The 18,738-nt window shown below is 45.6% G+C and overlaps 1 protein-coding gene across 1 annotated transcript; it reads left to right on the top strand.

The window, feature by feature from the left end:
• The first annotated feature begins 13,462 nt into the window (after positions 1-13,462).
• sox12 (SRY-box transcription factor 12) lies at positions 13,463-15,835 on the top strand. The gene has a single exon (XM_068000760.1). The coding sequence runs from the start codon at positions 13,700-13,702 to the stop codon at positions 14,756-14,758; it is 1,059 nt and encodes a 352-aa protein (XP_067856861.1). The 5' UTR covers positions 13,463-13,699; the 3' UTR covers positions 14,759-15,835.
• Positions 15,836-18,738: the final 2,903 nt, after the last annotated feature.

Here is an 18,738-nt window from a genome sequence, read left to right on the forward strand (position 1 = left end):
CCTCACAACTTTCTGCGTGACAAATTCTCCCCTAACCTCTCCTTCCTTTCTTTCGGTGATGATCTTAAATTGATGTCCTCTACTTACCGACTCACCGACCCGTGGATATAGTTTGTCCCTATTTACTTTAGTATGACACTGTGTAATTGTTCACACTGGTATCTTAACCTTCTTTGTTCTGTTGAAAAGGAGTCCCTGTTTGTCTGGTCTCTCCTCAGAACTAATGCCTCTCATTTTAATGACTCTCTCCTGCCTTGATATCTTTCTCAGTGTTTGCTCCCCATTGTCTTCCCTTTTCTCCTTCCCCACTCCCGAAGACAGTAACTTCTAGTGGGGCATAATTACACAGGCACTAGCAGCGCACTGGCTCCTCACTCAAGAGGCCACTCTTTATATGACAGTGAGTGTCGGCAAGCTATTCATCAGTAGGAGCATCACAGCCACGCACAATCCTATCCTCACCACAGACACGCACACAGACACAAACACACACACAAACACAAACACACACACAAACACACACAGACACAAACACACACACAAACACAAACACACACAGACACAAACACACACAGACACAAACACACACAGACACAAACACACACACAAACACAAACACACACAGACACAAACACACACAGACACAAACACACACACAAACACAAACACACACAGACACAAACACACACACAAACACAAACACACACAGACACAAACACACACACAGATACAAACACACACAGACACAAACACACACACAGATACAAACACACACAGATACAAACACACACACAGATACAAACACACACAGACACACACACACAGACACAAACACACACACAGATACAAACACACACAGATACAAACACACACAGACACACACACACACAGACACAAACACACACACAGATACAAACACACACAGACACAAACACACACACAGATACAAACACACACAGACACAAACACAAACACACACAGACACAAACACACACAGACACAAACACACACACAGATACAAACACACACAGACACAAACACAAACACACACAGATACAAACACACACAGACACAAACACACACAGACACAAACACAAACACACACAGATACAAACACACACAGACACAAACACACACAGACACAAACACACACAGACACAAACACACACACACAAACACACACACAGACACAAACACACACAGACACAAACACAAACACACACAGACACAAACACAAACACACACACAGATACAAACACACACAGACACAAACACACACAGACACAAACACAAACACACACAGACACACACACAAATGCACACAGACACAAACACACACAGACATACACACAAGTGCACAGACACACATAAAGATACACACAAACACATACACAGACACGTATGCACACACATACATTGACACAGATACAAACACACACAGACACACACACGCATACACAGACACAAACACACACACGCATACACAGACACAAACACACACACGCACACACAGACACAAACACACACACAGACACACGCACACACAAACACACAGACACACATAAAGATACACACAGCCACAAACACACACAGACACACACAGACCCGCGCACACACACATATACACAGACACAAACACACCCACGCACACACTGACAGACAGACGCACACACGCATGCACACACATGTTAAAAGTTGGGGGGGGGGTGTGGAATAATGCTTGAGATCGATGGAGAAAATCTGGGGGGCGTGGGGGACGTGTTTGGCAAACAGTGAGGAGGTCCATAAAAGCTTTCAAAAGGACAGCGACATGTTGCCAGAATGGGCAAACAGGTGGCCGACGAAAATTAATTCGGAGGAGTGTGAGAAATCAGAGTATACGCTCAATGGAAAGATGCTGAGGGTTGTGGGTTCATAATCCCACTCCAGAGACTTGAGCACAAAATCTAGGCTGGGATTCCAGTGCAGTACTGAGGGAGTGCTGCACTGTCAGGGGTACCGTCTTTAAGGTGATACGTTAAACCAAGTTATGCCCTCTCAGGTGGACATAAAAGATCACATGGCACTATTTCGAAGAAGAGCAGGGGAGTTCTCCCCGGTGTCCTGGGCCAATATTTATCCCTCAACCAACAACACTAAAACAGATAATCTGCTCATTATCACATTGCTGTTTGTGGGATCTTGCTGTGCTCAAATTGGCTGCCGCTTTTCCTACATCACAACAGTGACTACTCTTCAAAACGTACTTCATTGGCTGTAAAGCACCGTGGGACATCCTGAGGTCAGGAAAGGCGCTATATAAATGCAAGTCTTTCTTTCTTTTTACTGTGTCCAATTCTGGTCACCAAGACACAAAGGAAACATTCAAGCCCTGGAGGCAATGCAGAGAAGAGCCACGAGGCGGATCCTTAGTGTCAGGGGTCTAAGTTATGTAGACTGACCATTACATTTACCTTTCAGTCCTCCCAACACTTAGGTGGTGCTGCTGCTCCTCCAAGGTCCGTCTCCCCCTGGTCTGTTCCTGCAAGTGTCACAGCTGTAAGTTTACATTTTATTGATTTACTCTTAACTTGGTGTTCCCTGCAGGTAAGTTTTTTCTTTAAATATTTCATTTATATTTAAAATGTGTTTATTTTTTCATTTACTAACCCTGCCGCCACCTCCATCGGCCTCCAGCCTCTCACCTTCCTCTCCCTCGGGCCTGGGGTTGCCAACTTTGGTTGGAAGTATTCCTGGAGGTTTCATCACATGACTTCTTGTCTCCACTGCCCTGCCCCCACCTCCAATATTTATGTAATTAATAAACAAAAGTATTCAAAGAAAATTTTTTTAAAACATCATTTTTTTTAAATGCTGCTATGATTTTTCTCCCGTGCGTTGCTCGCAACAGTGTCGAGGAGATTCGTCTTCAATTCCTGGAGACTCCAGGGCAATCCTGGAGGATTGGCAGCCCTACTCGGGGCTTGTTGTCGAGTGACATTGGGGCCCTCAGGCTCCTGCCCGTCCTTTCGCCCCCATTGACGATGCTCACCGAGCACCTAATCTCGGGCTGTCCTGTCCCTGCCCTGCTGGGGTCTTTGGCTGGTTGCTCACCTCAGTCTGAGTCCTGCCCTGTCTCACTCCTTCACCTGCCCTCGGGTTGTCCCAGTCTCCATCGCGTGCTTTTTCTTCACTACGTTCCAGTGTTAAGTTGGGAAAACCAGCAATCTTTTGTCTCTTTGAAAACCAATTGCAGGTTTCCCAGTTTAGTGCTGGGCAATTGGCTTTGGGGACATGCTGGTATTGAGGAATGCGGTATGGGAGGCGGGATTAGGGGCGGTGAGGGGGTAGTAGGGAGAAAGATGGAGGATGGAAGTGATGTGAGGGGGTGAGGAGGGAATAGGGGATGGGGTAAAGAGATGAGATAAAGGAGTGGAGCTGGCTTTGAGTGGGAGGGGAGAGAATAGCAAGTGGGTGGGAGAGGGAGGGGGTTGGGGTGTGGGGAGGAGGGGAGGGATGAGGAGCCTTTGGTCACCTTCCACCTTGGAGATGTGGGGCTGGGGGGGAATAGGGGGTGAGGGAGTTATGGGGGGATGGGGAAATGGGTGGGGGAGTAAGGAGAGGAGAGGAGGAGGGCAAGTTGTAGGATGTAAAGGTGATGGGAAGGGGAGACAATATACATCTAGTGCTTTCAATCACACTTCAAAGTGCCAAGAGTGTAAAAACATGGGAAAAATTGTTTCATGCTGGTTTCTTCTGACCAGAAGCCAGGAATTTAGAAGCACCTCCCAATCTGCAAACTTCACTCACCAACAACAATTAACCTGAGGGTTTACCTATTTACAATCATGGGACCTTAAAGGAACAAATCAAGCTGCACCTTAGCAGCAACAACAGCAGCTACTTGCATTTATATAGCGCCTTTAACATAGCAAAATGTCCCAAGGAGCTTCACAGGAGCGATTATCAAACAAAATTTGACACCGAGCCACATAAGGAGATATTAGGACAGGTGACCAAAAGCTTGGTCAAAGAGGTAGGTTTTAAGGAGCGTCTTAAAGAAGGAGAGAGAGGCGGAAAGGTTTAGGGAGGGAATTCCAGAGCTTAGGGCCCAGGCAGCTGAAGGCACGGCCGCCAATGGTGGAACGATGGAATTCAGGGATGTGTAAGAGGCAAGAATTGGAGGAGCGCAGAGATCTCAGAGGGTTGTAGGGCTGGAGGAGGTTACAGAGATAGGGAGGGGGCGAGGCCATGGGGGGATTTGAAAACAAGGATAAGAATTTTAAAATCGAGGCGTTGCCAGACCGGGGGCCAATGTAGGTCAGCGAGCAGAATAATACACTGTCGGTCACTGGGTATAATTCTCCCGACAGTGCATCAGAACAGAATGAGAAATTTCCTGCCCCTTCCATCTACCACAGCACTCGACAGGAGCAATGCCCCAGGATTGCTGGGATTTCTTGCCCCAGGCCATTCACGTGATGCAGGGGCATCGCCAGTGGACGTCAGCCCGCTGGTCAGGCCCTGGCACTGGCAGAGCAGGCACGAAAACGATGCACAGCTGCAGACCCCTCAAACACTGGGACCTCCTGGCTATCGATGGAGATCAGCAACAAGAACCTTGAAATTTGGTGTTGGGAGGGCAGTCATTTCAAACCCTTCAACAGGTGCTGACCTCGATGCCTTTTGGCCTGAAACTTCTGGGTCTATGTCGCTGAAGCACTCTCTAGAAGTCCAGATGAACCCAATGAGGCATCATTTGGACTAAGTACAATTGACTTTAAACATCCGACTAGTTCTTTTCTGCTACCTTTTTTGGAACAATGAGTGCTGAATGACCTCATTTAGTTTGAAGGCAGTTATTGAACCGTACAGCGTGAGGGAGTAACATTAACTGCACAGTTCAAATGACACGTTACTGAAATACCTGGACTAATGACTCTATCTTGTGACGGAGAAATTTAACTTGAATAGACTGATTGGTGCATTGTGTACAAACCTGTAAATTGTATGAACTGAACAGTATTAATACACTCTGAGAACAGACTGGGCTGCATTAGGTGATAAGCTGCAGTGAGAGCTCCAACTTATACAGATCAGGCGATGTGTTGCACTGATCGCTCTAAAATAACTTTGATGCTCACATATGTTTATAAGCAACAACAACAATAACTTGCATTTATATAGCATCTTTAACATGGTAAAACGTCCCAAGGCGCTTAACAGGAGCGATTATCAAACAAAATTTGACACGCAGCCTCGTAAGGAGATAACAGGACAAGTGACTAAAAGCTTGATCAAAGAGATAGGTTTTAAGGAGCGTATTAAAGGAGGAGAGAGAGGAAGAGAGGCGGAGAGATTTAGGGAGGGAATTCCAGATCTTAGGGCCTAGGTAGTTGAAGGCATGGCCGCCAATGGTGGGGCGATGAAAATCGGGGTGCTCGAGAGGCCAGGACTGGTGGAATGCAGAGATCTCACAGGGTTGTAGGGCTGGAGGTGGTTACAGAGATAAGGAGAGGTGAAGCAATGGAGGGATTTGAAAACAAGGATGAAAATTTTAAAATCGAGGCGCTCCCGGAGGTGGAGCCAATGTAGGTCAGCGAGCACAGGGGTGATGGGTGAATGGGACTTGGTGCGAGTTAGGATACGGGCAGCAGAGTTTTGGATGAGCTCAAGTTTATGGAGGGTGGAAGATGGGAGGCCGGCCAGGAGAGCATTGGAATAGTCAAGTCTGGAGGTAACAAAGGCATGGATGAGGGTTTCAGCAACAGATGAGCTGAGGCAGGTGTGGAGACGGGTGATGTTACAGAGGTGGAAGTAGGCGGAGCTGGTGATGGAGCGGATATGTGGTCGGAAGCTCATCTCTGGGTCAAGTAGGACGCCAAGGTTGCGAACGGGTCTGGTGCAGCCTCAGACAGTGGTCAGGGAGAGGGATGGAGTCGGTGGTTAGGGAACGGAGTTTGTGGCGGGGACCGAAGACAATGGCTTCGGCCTTCCCAATATTTAGTTGGAGGAAATTTTTGCACATCCAGTACTGCATGTTGGACATGCAGTGTGAGAAATCAGAGACATTGGAGGGGTCGAGGGAGGTGATGGTGAGGTAGAGCTGGGTGTCGTCAACATACATGTGGAACCTGACATTGTGCTTTTGGATGATGTCACCGAGGGGCAGCATGTAGATGAGGCATAGAAAGGGACCAAGGATAGATTCTTGGGGGACTCCCGAGGTAACGGTGCGAGAGCGGGAAGAGCAGCCCATAATAATTCACCATGAAGGGGTAAGAATCGGTTGCTAAGCGCAGTGACGAAGGTAAATGTGTTCACGAAGGTTTCAAGCGAAATTGTTAACACATTTTAGAAATCGCTGCAAATGCTGAACAGAGGAAACCTTCACAAATGTGTAAAGGGCATCGTTGCACACGCACCGCAAATTTCCTCAGAGGGAGAGGGTTCTCCCGATCGGCTGCCATATCCTATTTAAGCGTCTATCTGCGGTTTATTGGCGTTGGAAGGGGGAAGAGCGCATGTTTACCTGAATGATACTGGGGCTTAGAGGGTTAAGTTATGAGGAGAGGTTGCATAAATTCGGTTTGTATTTCCTTGAGTTTGGAAGATTGAGGGGTGATCTAATCAAGGTGTTTAAAATGTAGTTTGAGAAGGACAGAGTAATTGGTAAATGAATTTCAATATAGGTAAGTGTGAGGTGGTACATTTTGATAGGAAGAATAAGGAGGCCACATATTCCTTGGAAAATAAGAGTCCAAATGGGGTAGAGGAGCAGAGGGATCTGGGGGTACAGATACACAAATCACTAAAAGTAGCGACGCAGGTTAATAAGGCCAGAAAAAAAGCAAACAAAGCACTGGGGTTTGCTTCTAGAGAGGTAGAGTTGAAAAGCAGAGTTGTTATGTTAAACTTGCACAGAACCTTGGTTAGACCACATTTGGAGTACTGTGAACAGTTCTGGTCTCCATATTATAAAAAAGATATAGAGGCATTGGAGAAGGTTCAAAAAAGATTTACCATGATGATTCCAGAACTGAGAGGTTATACCTATCAAGAAAGATTGAACAGGCTGGGGCTGTTTTCTCTAGAAAAGAGAAGACTGAGGGGTGAGCTGATGGAGGTCTTTAAGATTATGAAAGGGTTTGACAGGGTAGACGTACAGGAGATGTTTCCACTTGCGGGGGAGGCAGAAATAGAGGCCATAAATATAAGATAGTCACTAATAAATTCAATAGGGAATTCAGGAGAAACTCCTTTGCCCAGAGAGTGGTTAGAATGTGGAACTCGCTACCACAAGGAGTAGTTGAGGCGACTAGCATAGATACATTTAACGGGAATCTAGATAAACATTGAGAGAGAAGGGAATCGAAGGATCCATTGATAGGCTTAGATGAAGTAAGGAGGGGGAGGCTCGTGTGGAGCATAAAAACCAGCATAGACCAGTTGGGCCGAATGGCCTGTACATTCTATGCAATTCTATGTAAAAGGATTCGATAGGGTAGTTACAGAGAAACTGATTCCTCTGGTGGGGAAATGCAGAACAAGGGGCACAATCTTAAAATTAGAGCTAAGCCATTTAGCAGAGAAATCAGGAGGCACTTTTTCACACAGTGTGTAGTGGAAATCTGGAATTCTCTCCCTCAAAAAGCCATGGATGCTGGGGGACAATTGGAGCTTTCAAGACTGAGATCGATAGATTTTTGTTGGAGGAGGATATCAAGGGATCTGGAGCAAAGGCGGGTAAATGGAGTTGAGGTGCAGTTCAGCCATGATCTAATTGAATGGTGCAGCAGGCTCGAGGGGCTGAATGGCCTACTCCAGTTCCTATGTATCCTCGAAGGGCTGAATGGCCTACTCCTGTGTTCTGCCGATCTTCCACCGGAGTTACAGCGGCCGGTCAGGTGAATCCTCGAGGAAACTCCTGGCCATAGTGACCAAAGGAACTCTCATTTGCTTGCTTGTTAATGTTCATCTCCAGTTTATGCACTAAACTTTGTTGATGGAACAGGGATAATTTTAGAAAATAAACCTACAGTGCACACACACTGAGAACTGATGATTTCTTTTCCTCCCGATTAAGCACCCGAGACGTTTCTGTTCCTTGAAGGCTGCTATGCAAATTCAAGTTGGTGATGTCTGAGCTGAAATCTAGTCTGAACAGACTATCACTAGACTGCGCAGATATCCATGGAATAAACGCTACTCCAAATAAGGATGATCGATTAACCTGCAGTATTTTTATCTACTAATAATATGTCATAATAAAAGTCACCCGCACTGACCACTCCTTTTAAATCCTGCTTTAAAGAACCGAGAGATGAAGGTCATCAATATCCAGGAGCTGTTCCTGAAGTGAAGACTGTATTACAGTGGAAGATGGATGGGATGCACAAATATTCTAGTTCTTAAAGAAACTCCATCAAAAAGTTGCCTTTCCATTTATATAAAAAATAATTCTGGCATAATTTAAGCATTTGGTCTATACAAAGATGAGTGGTTAATCAGTTTTGAGAAAGGGTTATGGGAAACACCTTTTCAAAGAATCAGATCTTAACTGAGCAATGCATTGCACAGAGAACTGTAATGTCTATAGACTGAGTGATGCATTGCACAGAGAACTGTAATGTCTATAGACTGAGTGATGCATTGCACAGAGAACTGTAATGTCTATAGACTGAGTGATGCATTGCACAGAGAACTGTAATGTCTATGGACTGAGTGATGCATTGCACAGAGAACTGTAATGTCTATGGACTGAGTGATGCATTGCACAGAGAACTGTAATGTCTATGGACTGAGTGATGCATTGCACAGAGAACTGTAATGTCTATGGACTGAGTGATGCATTGCACAGAGAACTGTAATGTCTATAGACTGAGTGATGCATTGCACAGAGAACTGTAATGTCTATGGACTGAGCAATGCATTGCACAGAGAACTGTAATGTCTATGGGCTGAGTGATGCATTACACAGAGAACTGTAATGTCTATGGACTGAGTGATGCATTGCACAGAGAACTGTAATGTCTATGGACTGAGTGATGCATTGCACAGAGAACTGTAATGTCTATGGACTGAGTGATGCATTACACAGAGAACTGTAATGTCTATGGACTGAGTGATGCATTGCACAGAGAACTGTAATGCCTCTAGACTGAGTGATGCATTACACAGAAAACTGTAATGTCTATGGACTGAGCAATGCATTGCACAGAGAACTGTAATGTCTATGGACTGAGTGGTGCGTTACACAGAGAACTGTAATGCCTATGGACTGAGCAATGCATTGCACAGAGAACTGTAATGTCTATGGACTGAGTGATGCATTGCACAGAGAACTGTAATGTCTATGGACTGAGTGATGCATTGCACAGAGAACTGTAATGTCTATGGACTGAGTGATGCATTGCACAGAGAACTGTAATGTCTATGGACTGAGTGATGCATTACACAGAGAACTGTAATGCCTCTGGACTGAGTGATGCATTACACAGAGAACTGTAATGTCTATAGACTGAGTGATGCATTACACAGAGAACTGTAATGTCTACGGACTGAGTGATGCATTACACAGAGAACTGTAATGCCTCTGGACTGAGTGATGCATTACACAGAGAACTGTAATGTCTATGGACTGAGTGATGCATTACATAGAGAACTGTAATGCCTATGGACTGAGTGATTTATTACACAGAGAACTGTAATGTGTGCAGATCAAGTAATGGGTTACACATGGTATAATAAAGTGTGCAGACGGTGTACAAGAAAATGAAACAGTGCAACAGTACACAGCATACTGTAATGTGTACAGGACGGCAAGTTGCATAAATTATTAGCATGAATACAGACAGAATGTGGGTCACACTGGGTGCTGTAATGGGCGATGCATTGTAAGGGGAGATGTAACATCCACAGACTGCCGCATTGCCAGCATTCATAATCTTGATAATGATTTATTGATTTTGTATTACTGTTGTGTTATTGTGCGAGTGCACACAGTTCACTGGGATAAAAGAGAGAGAGTGAAAAATTATCTTTCCCTCCTATCCCCATGAATCACTGTATTAAAACAAGAATTTAAACAATAATGTGAAATCAATAAATTGCGAATGCTAGCCAGTCAGATTAAACGGTATATGACTAAAGGTTAGGGACTGATCAGCACATTGGATAAAACAATGGATGTGCATTTAAAGCACCTTGTCACATGCTCAGGACATCCAAAAATGCTTCACAACCGATAAAATACCTTTGTCGCCACTGTTGTTTTGTAGGCAAATGTGGCAGACAATTTGCGCACAGCAAGCTCCCACAAACAGCAATGAGATAAATGACCAGTTAATCTGTTTCAGTGATGGTGATTGAGGGATAAACGTTGAGCTAGCACTCCAAGAGAAAACTCCCCTGCTCTTCTTTGAATAATGCCATCTATGTGAACAGACAGACGGGACCTCAGTTTAATGTCTCATCCGATAGACGGCATCTCCAACAGTGCAGTACTCCCTCGGTACTGCACTGAAGTGTCAGCCTTGATTGTGTCGAGGATGGCAACAATAACAACTTACATTTCTATAGCGCCTGTAACATAGAAATGACTCAAAGGCATTTCACAGAAGCGTAAGGAAAATGGACACCAAGTCGAAGTGGGAGAGATTATGGGGCGTGACCAAAAGCTTGGTAAAAGAGGAAGGAGGAAGCCTCCGAAAGCTTGTGATTTTCAAATAAAATTGTTGGACTATAACTTGGTGTTGTAAAATTGTTTACATTTGTCAACCCCAGTCCATCACCGGCATCTCCACATCTTGATAAAAGAGGTGGGTTTTAAGGAGGGTCTTAAAGAAGGAGAGGCAGAGGAAGGAAATTCCAGAGTCTGTGATCTAGGTGGCTGAAGGCACAGACACCAATGATGGGGCAAATGGAGTGGGGAGGCACAAGAGGCCAGAGTCAGAGGAATGAAGGACAAGGGGGGAGTTGCAGGGCAGGAGGAGCCTACAGAGGTAGGGAGGAGCGAGGCCGTGAATGGATTTAAAAATGCTAGGACAGGTATGATGGGCAAATGGGACTTGGTGCATGGTAGGATATGGGCAGCAGAGTTTGGGAGAGCTGAAGGATGGGAGGCCGGCCAGGAGAGCATTGGAGCAATTGAGTCTGGAGGTGACCAAAGCACAAATGAGGGTTTCAGTGACAGATGGGCTGAGGTAGGTTGGAGGTGGACAATGTAATGGAAGTGGAAGCGGGCGGTCTTTGTGATGGAGAGGATATGAGGTCAGAAGCTCAGCATGTGGCTGAACAGGACACCAAGACTGGTCAGAAATAAAAAACGGAGACACAGGGAATGGGCTCAGGTCCGGAGCAACAGCCAAATTGCACGTGACTGGATATAAAGGGAATTGAGATTGCATAGGCATGGCAGAGATTAGGTAAGATATGTACCACTCGTAAACTGAGGGTCTTAGAGCACGGCTTGAACCCACTACTTTCCGAGTTAGAAGCCAGAGTACTCACTGAGGCAGGGAAGCTAGCACGAGTATAGACTGGTCAGTGCACTCCAAATTGGCAATCTTTTAAATGTTTCTACAAGTTAAAATCTCAATTACCGGCTACAAGCTCCAAGTAGCACTATTTCTGATTGGAATTTTTCTCTCAAAATTGAATTTTAAGAAAATCATATGTCTTTAACATAAGGATACGTGTATCGAAAAATAAATAAACACCCTCTGCAGTTGCGAGTACTGTATAAAATCAATCAAAACATTATGTTTGATAATGAATAATTCAACCTTTGAATTGAAAGCTGCATGCAGCTCCATTGCACAAATACACTTTGGGGCTGAGGTCATTCTGTGTTATCATAGTAAGAAAATGTGTTTGCGTTAAATTCCTCTGCTATTTTAACAAATGTGTTCAACTCCTTTTATTAAACAGGTTAATGCTTTGTTCAAATAGTGGACATAGAAAGGTTTCATTATTCTGTGTTTAAAGCTCTGAGTTATGGTGCGACGTTAGTATCTGGTGATGTAAATGAGGTAAACATCAATATGTTTAACATATTCCACAATGAAAGAAAGGAAGAAATGTAGGAAACGCGGCAGCCAATTTGCACACAGCAAGATCCCACAAACAGCAATGTGATAATGACCAGATCATTTGTTTCAACCGGAGGGCATAGCTTCAAACTTAGAGGGAGGGAGGCTGAAAAGCCATTGTAGATTTAACTGCTTTACACGCAGAGGGTGACGATGGTATACAATGGAATGCCAAAAGAGAAGAGGGAGCTGGTTCTATCAACAAATTCAAGAGAAGTGTTGGGTAAACACCCAGAGAAAGATTTGATAGAGGGGTATGAGATGTCAGTCATGGCTCGGTTGGTAGCAATCTCGCCCGAGTCAGAAGTTGATGGCTTCAAGCCCCATTCCAGAGGACTTGAGCCCATTATCCAGACAGACGCTCCTGATGCCAGTACTGAGGGAGTGCTGCACTGTCAGAGGTGCCGTCCTTCAGATGAGATGTTAAAACGAGGCCCCGTCTGCCCTCTCAGGCACTATTTGGAGAAGGGGAGTTCTCCCTGGTGTCCTGGGCCAATATTTATCCCTCAACCAACATCAGTAAAAGAGATTATCTTGTCATTATCACATTGCTGTTTGTGGGATCTTGCTGTGCGCAAATTGGCTGCTGCGTTTCCTACACTACAACAGTGACTACACTTCAAAAAAGTATCTCATTGGCTGTAAAAGGCTTTGGGATGTCCTGGGATGATGAAAGGCGCTGTATAAATGCCAAGGGACTGGGACAAGATGGATTGCGACCATCTCTTGGGGTTCTGCATGTCGTTTTCTGCCCTGACCAATCCGTATTCTCCCAGGAGCAAAAGCAAAGATACTGCGGATGCTGGAAATCTGAAATAAAAGCAGCAAATGCTGGAAACACTCAGCAGGTCAGGCAGCGTCTGCGGAGAGAGAGAAAAACAGAGTTAACGTTTCAGGTCGATGGCCTTTCCTCAGGATGCCTGATTCAGCAGTCACTTGACTTGTTGAAAGCTCCTGTGAAGCGCTTTGGGGCGTTTTACTACGTTAAAAGCGCTATATAAATGCAAATTGTTATTGTGAAGGAAACATTGTAGAATAGAATAGACGCTATCTACTTGGGACCAGCTTCTGTATTTATAAGGAAGGGGGATTTTTGCATAAATAGTAAGAGAGAGGGGGGGGGGGGAAATAAACAAGATTGTTGCTCGAGAAACATCTCGTTTCTTTTGCTTTTGACCGATTTGAAATACGGTAGAGCTTTTCAAAACACATCGATTCACATTAAGGTGTCTCTCCCCCCCTTTCAAGTGTTGTATCTCTGGGTTTGGTTGATTGGTGAATGAAGAGATTGTAACCATGCAAGGCAGCCAATGCGAGCGGGGGCTGGGTGGGATTTGCGGGGTCTGTGCTGAGGACGGTGAAATATCTACACAGGAAAAGCTGTAACTCAGAGCGGACAGGAGTGCATGGGTACCCAGTGTGTTGAAGGAGCGCACCTCTGCTTCTCTCTCCAAAGCGGCTACAGGGAGCAAAGGGGAGAGGTGGTGGTGGGGGGGGGGGTCGTTTGCTATCAGTGGTCGTACTTCCTTATCCCTCTTCCCCACCCCACCCACCTCCACCCCCTCTCTGTCTCTTGCCCTTCACTCTCCACTCCCTCCCTCGCTCTCAGTCTCTGAAAACTTTCAGCGATGGTCGCTAGAGAGTGCGCCGAGCCAAGCGATCCCGAGACGGGCATGGCAGAGTCCCCGAGCCCGCTCAGTCTGCGAGCCGAGCCCGGGTGGTGCAAAACCCCCAGCGGTCACATCAAGAGGCCAATGAACGCTTTCATGGTGTGGTCCCAGATAGAAAGGAGGAAGATCATGGAGCAGTCTCCGGACATGCACAACGCGGAGATCTCCAAGTGGCTGGGCAAGCGGTGGAAAGCCCTCCAGGACACCGAGAAGATCCCCTTCATCAGAGAAGCCGAGCGGCTGAGGCTCAAACACATGGCCGACTACCCGGACTACAAGTACAGACCTAGAAAGAAAGGGAAAACCGGAGCTATCGCCAAGATGCTGAGCAAGAAAGTAGCATCGGTGAGAAAGAGCTTGACCAACAAAGCGCAGAGAAGCAGAACTGGAGCAACCAAAGCCAAATCTTGCGGCTCAGGTTGGAAATCAAAGAGAAGTGGCTCCAGATTGGTGATGGAAGAAGATGTGGACGATCTGGAGTCAGTTGGGGGGTTGATGGAGATCCATCTCGTTGACCAGGACAGTCCCAGGAAACTTAATCCGGGTTGGGAGGGGAGCGTCCGGGCTGTGCTTTATGAAGATCCCAACGACGACCAAGAAGAGGACTATGGGCTCGCACCGGGTCTTCCCCCCACCCAGCCCTCGCACGCAAGCCCGATGGAGGAGCTCGCACCAGAAGACCGAGGTGCTGGGAGAACGTCAAACCATCTGAGGGACGTGAGGTCCTTCTCGCCCATCTCCACCAGGTCGCTGTCTTCCTCGCTGGCCTCCTCCTCCTCCTCTTCTTCAGACGAGGAACTGGAGGACGAGATTCTGGACATCATCTCCAATGCAAACTTTGAGAACCTGGCTCTGGGCACCTTAGACTCGTTGTCCCTGGACAAGGACGTGGAAATATTCCACACCAACTCAGGATCTCATTTCGAATTCCCGGATTATTGCACTCCAGAAGTGAACGAGATGATTTCAGGGGATTGGTTGGTCTCCAGTATTTCTGATCTGGTCTTTACTTATTAAATATCGCTACAGGGATTTTTCTTTTGGGGAAAAGGGGAGAAAAAAAAACACAGCAAAAAAAAAACCAAGACTTAAAACCAGCAATTTCAATGTGGGTATGTATTTTTCTAGATTAAGTTTAAAATTGCAGTATCGCTGGATTACTGTAGCCCCCTGAGATTTTTAAAATGAGAGAATTTTTAAAAGAATATAAAAAAAAATTTAATAATTCCACCCCTGTCCCAAAGTAAGTTAAACAGACATCTTTTTTGCAGTATAATATTTTTGATGTATCCTTTAGGCAATAACATTTGAGAGTCTGTGCCGTGATCAGGGTATCGAATATGCACAAAACCTGCCTTTGTATAGTTGGGCAGTAATTTTTTTGTATAAAATATATATCCCCTATTGGATTTTTAACATTGATCTGCGTTTACAGGGCCAGTAAAAAAAAGGGGATACTGCAGCTTTAACCAGGACCCGCTGTCGTGTGGGTTAACAGCAGGATTTTTTTTTTAAAATTAGTTTTCTCTGTGGATTTTAATTTTTTTTAAAAACAAAAATCTGGAATACTCAGGACAAACGAGGGAATGAATCAGACGGATCTCTCGCTAACAAGTTCAGACCGATGCGGGGGGGGGGAACAGCTTCGAAATACACTGGGCTGGCACATCTCCTTTGAACCTGACCGTCTCCTGGGAATCCGGGTTTTGAGATAACATGATGGCGTGTCTGGGGCGAGCTCCCAGCTGCCTGATAGTATTTAGGCGTGGAGAGACTTTTAATTCGCCAGCTGTAGTGACAGTCCTGTCTCAGAATGGAGAGATTCCGCCGGGTCCTAGTGAGCATCTGTGCCTCTCCAGCCAAATACCTGACAGGACAGGAAGATAAGTGGGGGAAAAAAAATGAGGGGAAAGATGGCTTTGATGGACATCTTTTCATTGCAGTTTTTTTTTTAAATCTAGCTTTTAGAAAGCTAGTATAATATTAGCACATGCACCCACCATGCTAAGGTTGCAAATTCAACATCTCTCAACTGAATGCAAACCTACGAATTGTTTACAATTCCTCATGTTTATTCCAGTGTCATTGTGCTGTACCGCTCGTATTTATACCCTGGGTGGTGGTGGTGACCGTGGGGAGGGGAGGGGAGGGGGGGGGGGGCAGGGGGGGAGGGGTTGCAACCAAGGAGCTATTTGTAGGGTGGGTGGGTGATTGGGTGGGGGGGGGGAGGTGGAGGGTGAAGGAACTGCACAGAGATCCCACAGAGAGCCACACGTGGTGCTGTTGTACTTTGCGCTCATTCTGTGGCTGCGTAATCCAGCGGCGGTGGGGAACTCAACTTTTTTAATTCGGAGACGTCCAATCGGGCAGCCGAGTTTGTGGTCCTGGCTACTTGATTGAGTAGTAAGTTAGATTCACCCCCTCCAATCAGAAGAGGAGATTCCCATGCGGGTCCTGCCAGGTTGAATTCAGGGCATGTTGGCCTACGACATAGGATTAAACCATTCTCGGTGGGGGCATGGGGAAGGAGGGGGGGGCTCCTGACTGAATGTCTATAACCGGACAGGGGTTGGGGGAAGGGGTCCGCAACACGCAATAAAGGTTGAAACCCTCTGCCCTGGAAAATATCGTATCTGCACAGTGCACAAACCCGACAGCCCTGCGTTATTCTTTCCTCATTCTAACTTTCTAACCACCTTGTGTTTATCATTCTCTTTGGTTGGAACGTTTGAAGACAAGAGGCAAGAGTAAAAGGGAACAATGTGTGTAGATCTTATTTTCTTGGTGTTACCATTCTGACCATATTATGCCATGATTTGTTTACCACAATGCATGCTCGGGGGGCAAGAGGGGAGGAGCGAATTGTTGTCCAAAGTATTGAGCGGTAGGTTTGAAACCGTCCTTTCATTGGCCGTATTCAGATTGATCGCCGGTCGCATTTAACCCTTTGAGAACTGCAGTGGTGTGTCTGTCCCTTAGATTAAAACATAATATACTGTGAACATGAGCTGTTCTGTGATTCCTTAGGATTTGTGTGATTCTGATATTAAACGGAGTGCCTCATAATTTTCTGCCGGAACTCCAAACAAGTTTATCATTCAACCTACGTTCTGATTCCCATCGACAACAATCACCCAACTCAGGGAGTTTTATAGCTATGTTACGGTGAGGGATTTGTGCTGAATAAGCAGAAATCTTCCATGCTGTAAAAAAATTATTTAATTGGTGCTTTCTAGGAACAGGAGTAGGCCATTCATCCTCGCGAGCCTGCTCCGCCACTCAATTAGATCATGGCTGATCTGTACCTCAACTCCATAAACGCGCCTTAGTTCCATATCCAGTGATACCCTCACCGAACAAAAATCTATCAATCTCAGTCTTGAAAGCTCTAATTGTCTCAGCATCCACTGCCTTTTGGGGGAGAGAATTCCAGATTTCTACCACGCTTTGTGTGGAAAAAATGCTTCCTGATTTCCCTCCTAAATGGCCTACCTCTTATTTTAAGGTTATAAGCCCTCATTCTCGTTTCCCCCACCAGAGGAAGTAGTTTCTCTGTACCTACCCCAGCGAACCCTTCTAACATTTTAAACACCTCGATCAAATCACCCCTCAACCCTCTATACTCAAGGGACTACAAACCAAGTTTATGCAACCTGTCCTCATAATTTAACCCCCTTAAGCCCCGATATCATTCTGATGAATCTGCACCCCCTCCAAGGCCAGTATATCGTTCCTGAGTTGAGGTGCCCGGAACTGAACGCAATTACTCCAGATGGGGCCTGACCAAGGCTCTGTACAACTGAAGCATCACTCCCTCCCCTTTGTATTCCAGCCCCCTTGAGATAAAGGCCAACTTTCCATTAGCCTTCCTCCAATATTGGTGGGCTCCCAACAGTGGATGCTATTCTCCCGACACTTGCGGGGACAAACGTACGTAAAAGCTAGAAATAGGTTAGGAGTTGGCCTCGATCCCACACACAAAACTCCAAAGGAAAGCACATCTCAAAACACCTGAACGAAACACTATGCATTTGGGGTTAGGTGTGAAAACTTTTGAGATGGCTATCCCGGTTAAAAGTTTCGGAAGAGAATTGTGCGTGCAGATGTCCTGTCACCAAAGGATGTTCAGTAATCGAAGGGTTAACGTGCGTCGGCGGGATAGGGTTGGGGGAACTGAAGCTGCCTCCTCTTGCTGCCACTGTGCATTGAGAAATAGTAAGGTCATTGTAGCCTGTGTAGATGAACAGAATATGAGTTAATGTTAGTGCATTATTGTAAATATTTGTCATAGATTTATTTTCAGAGATTTATAACTGTATATTTGGTTAAATTATTAAAATTCTTCCATTTTTCTGTTATCTGTGTAAAGAATGTTTTAATTATGGAAATGAAGTAATTAATATTAAAATGTTTACATCACTTATCATTGCTGCTTCCACCACTCGTCTGTGTGAGCCCAAGGTCAAAACAAGGTCAAAGATCGGTCAAACCCGCAAGGGACCAATGGCGTTGGGAGCCTGCCAGGCTGGTAGGATCTTTCAGTGTATCGTTACCACCAAATTTGGAAAGGGTTTTTTTAAATAAAAGCAGTATATAAACACAATGCTCAAACAGACACTGCAGAAGGTAAGTGTTTTTACTTCACCTAGAACTACATACAATTTACAGCACAGAAAAAAAACAGGCCATTCAGCCCAACTTAGGAACAGGGGTTGGCCATTTAGCCCCTGGAGCCTGCCCCGCCATTCAATTAGATCACGGCTGATCTGTACCTCAACCCTATTTACCCACCTTTGCTCCATAATCCCTCGATACCCTTACCCAACAAAAATCTATCAATCTCAGCCTTGAAAGCTTCAATTGACCCCCCCCCAGCATCCACAGCCTTTTGCGGGAGAGAGTTCCAGATTTCCACTACCCTTTGCGTCGAGAAGTGCTTCCTGATTTCACTCCTGAACGGCCTGGCTCGAATTTTAAGATTTTAGCCTCTTCAGGTC

The sequence above is a fragment of the Heptranchias perlo genome, chromosome 19 (genome assembly GCF_035084215.1).
Source record: "Heptranchias perlo isolate sHepPer1 chromosome 19, sHepPer1.hap1, whole genome shotgun sequence".
Taxonomy (NCBI): Eukaryota; Metazoa; Chordata; class Chondrichthyes; order Hexanchiformes; family Hexanchidae; genus Heptranchias; species Heptranchias perlo.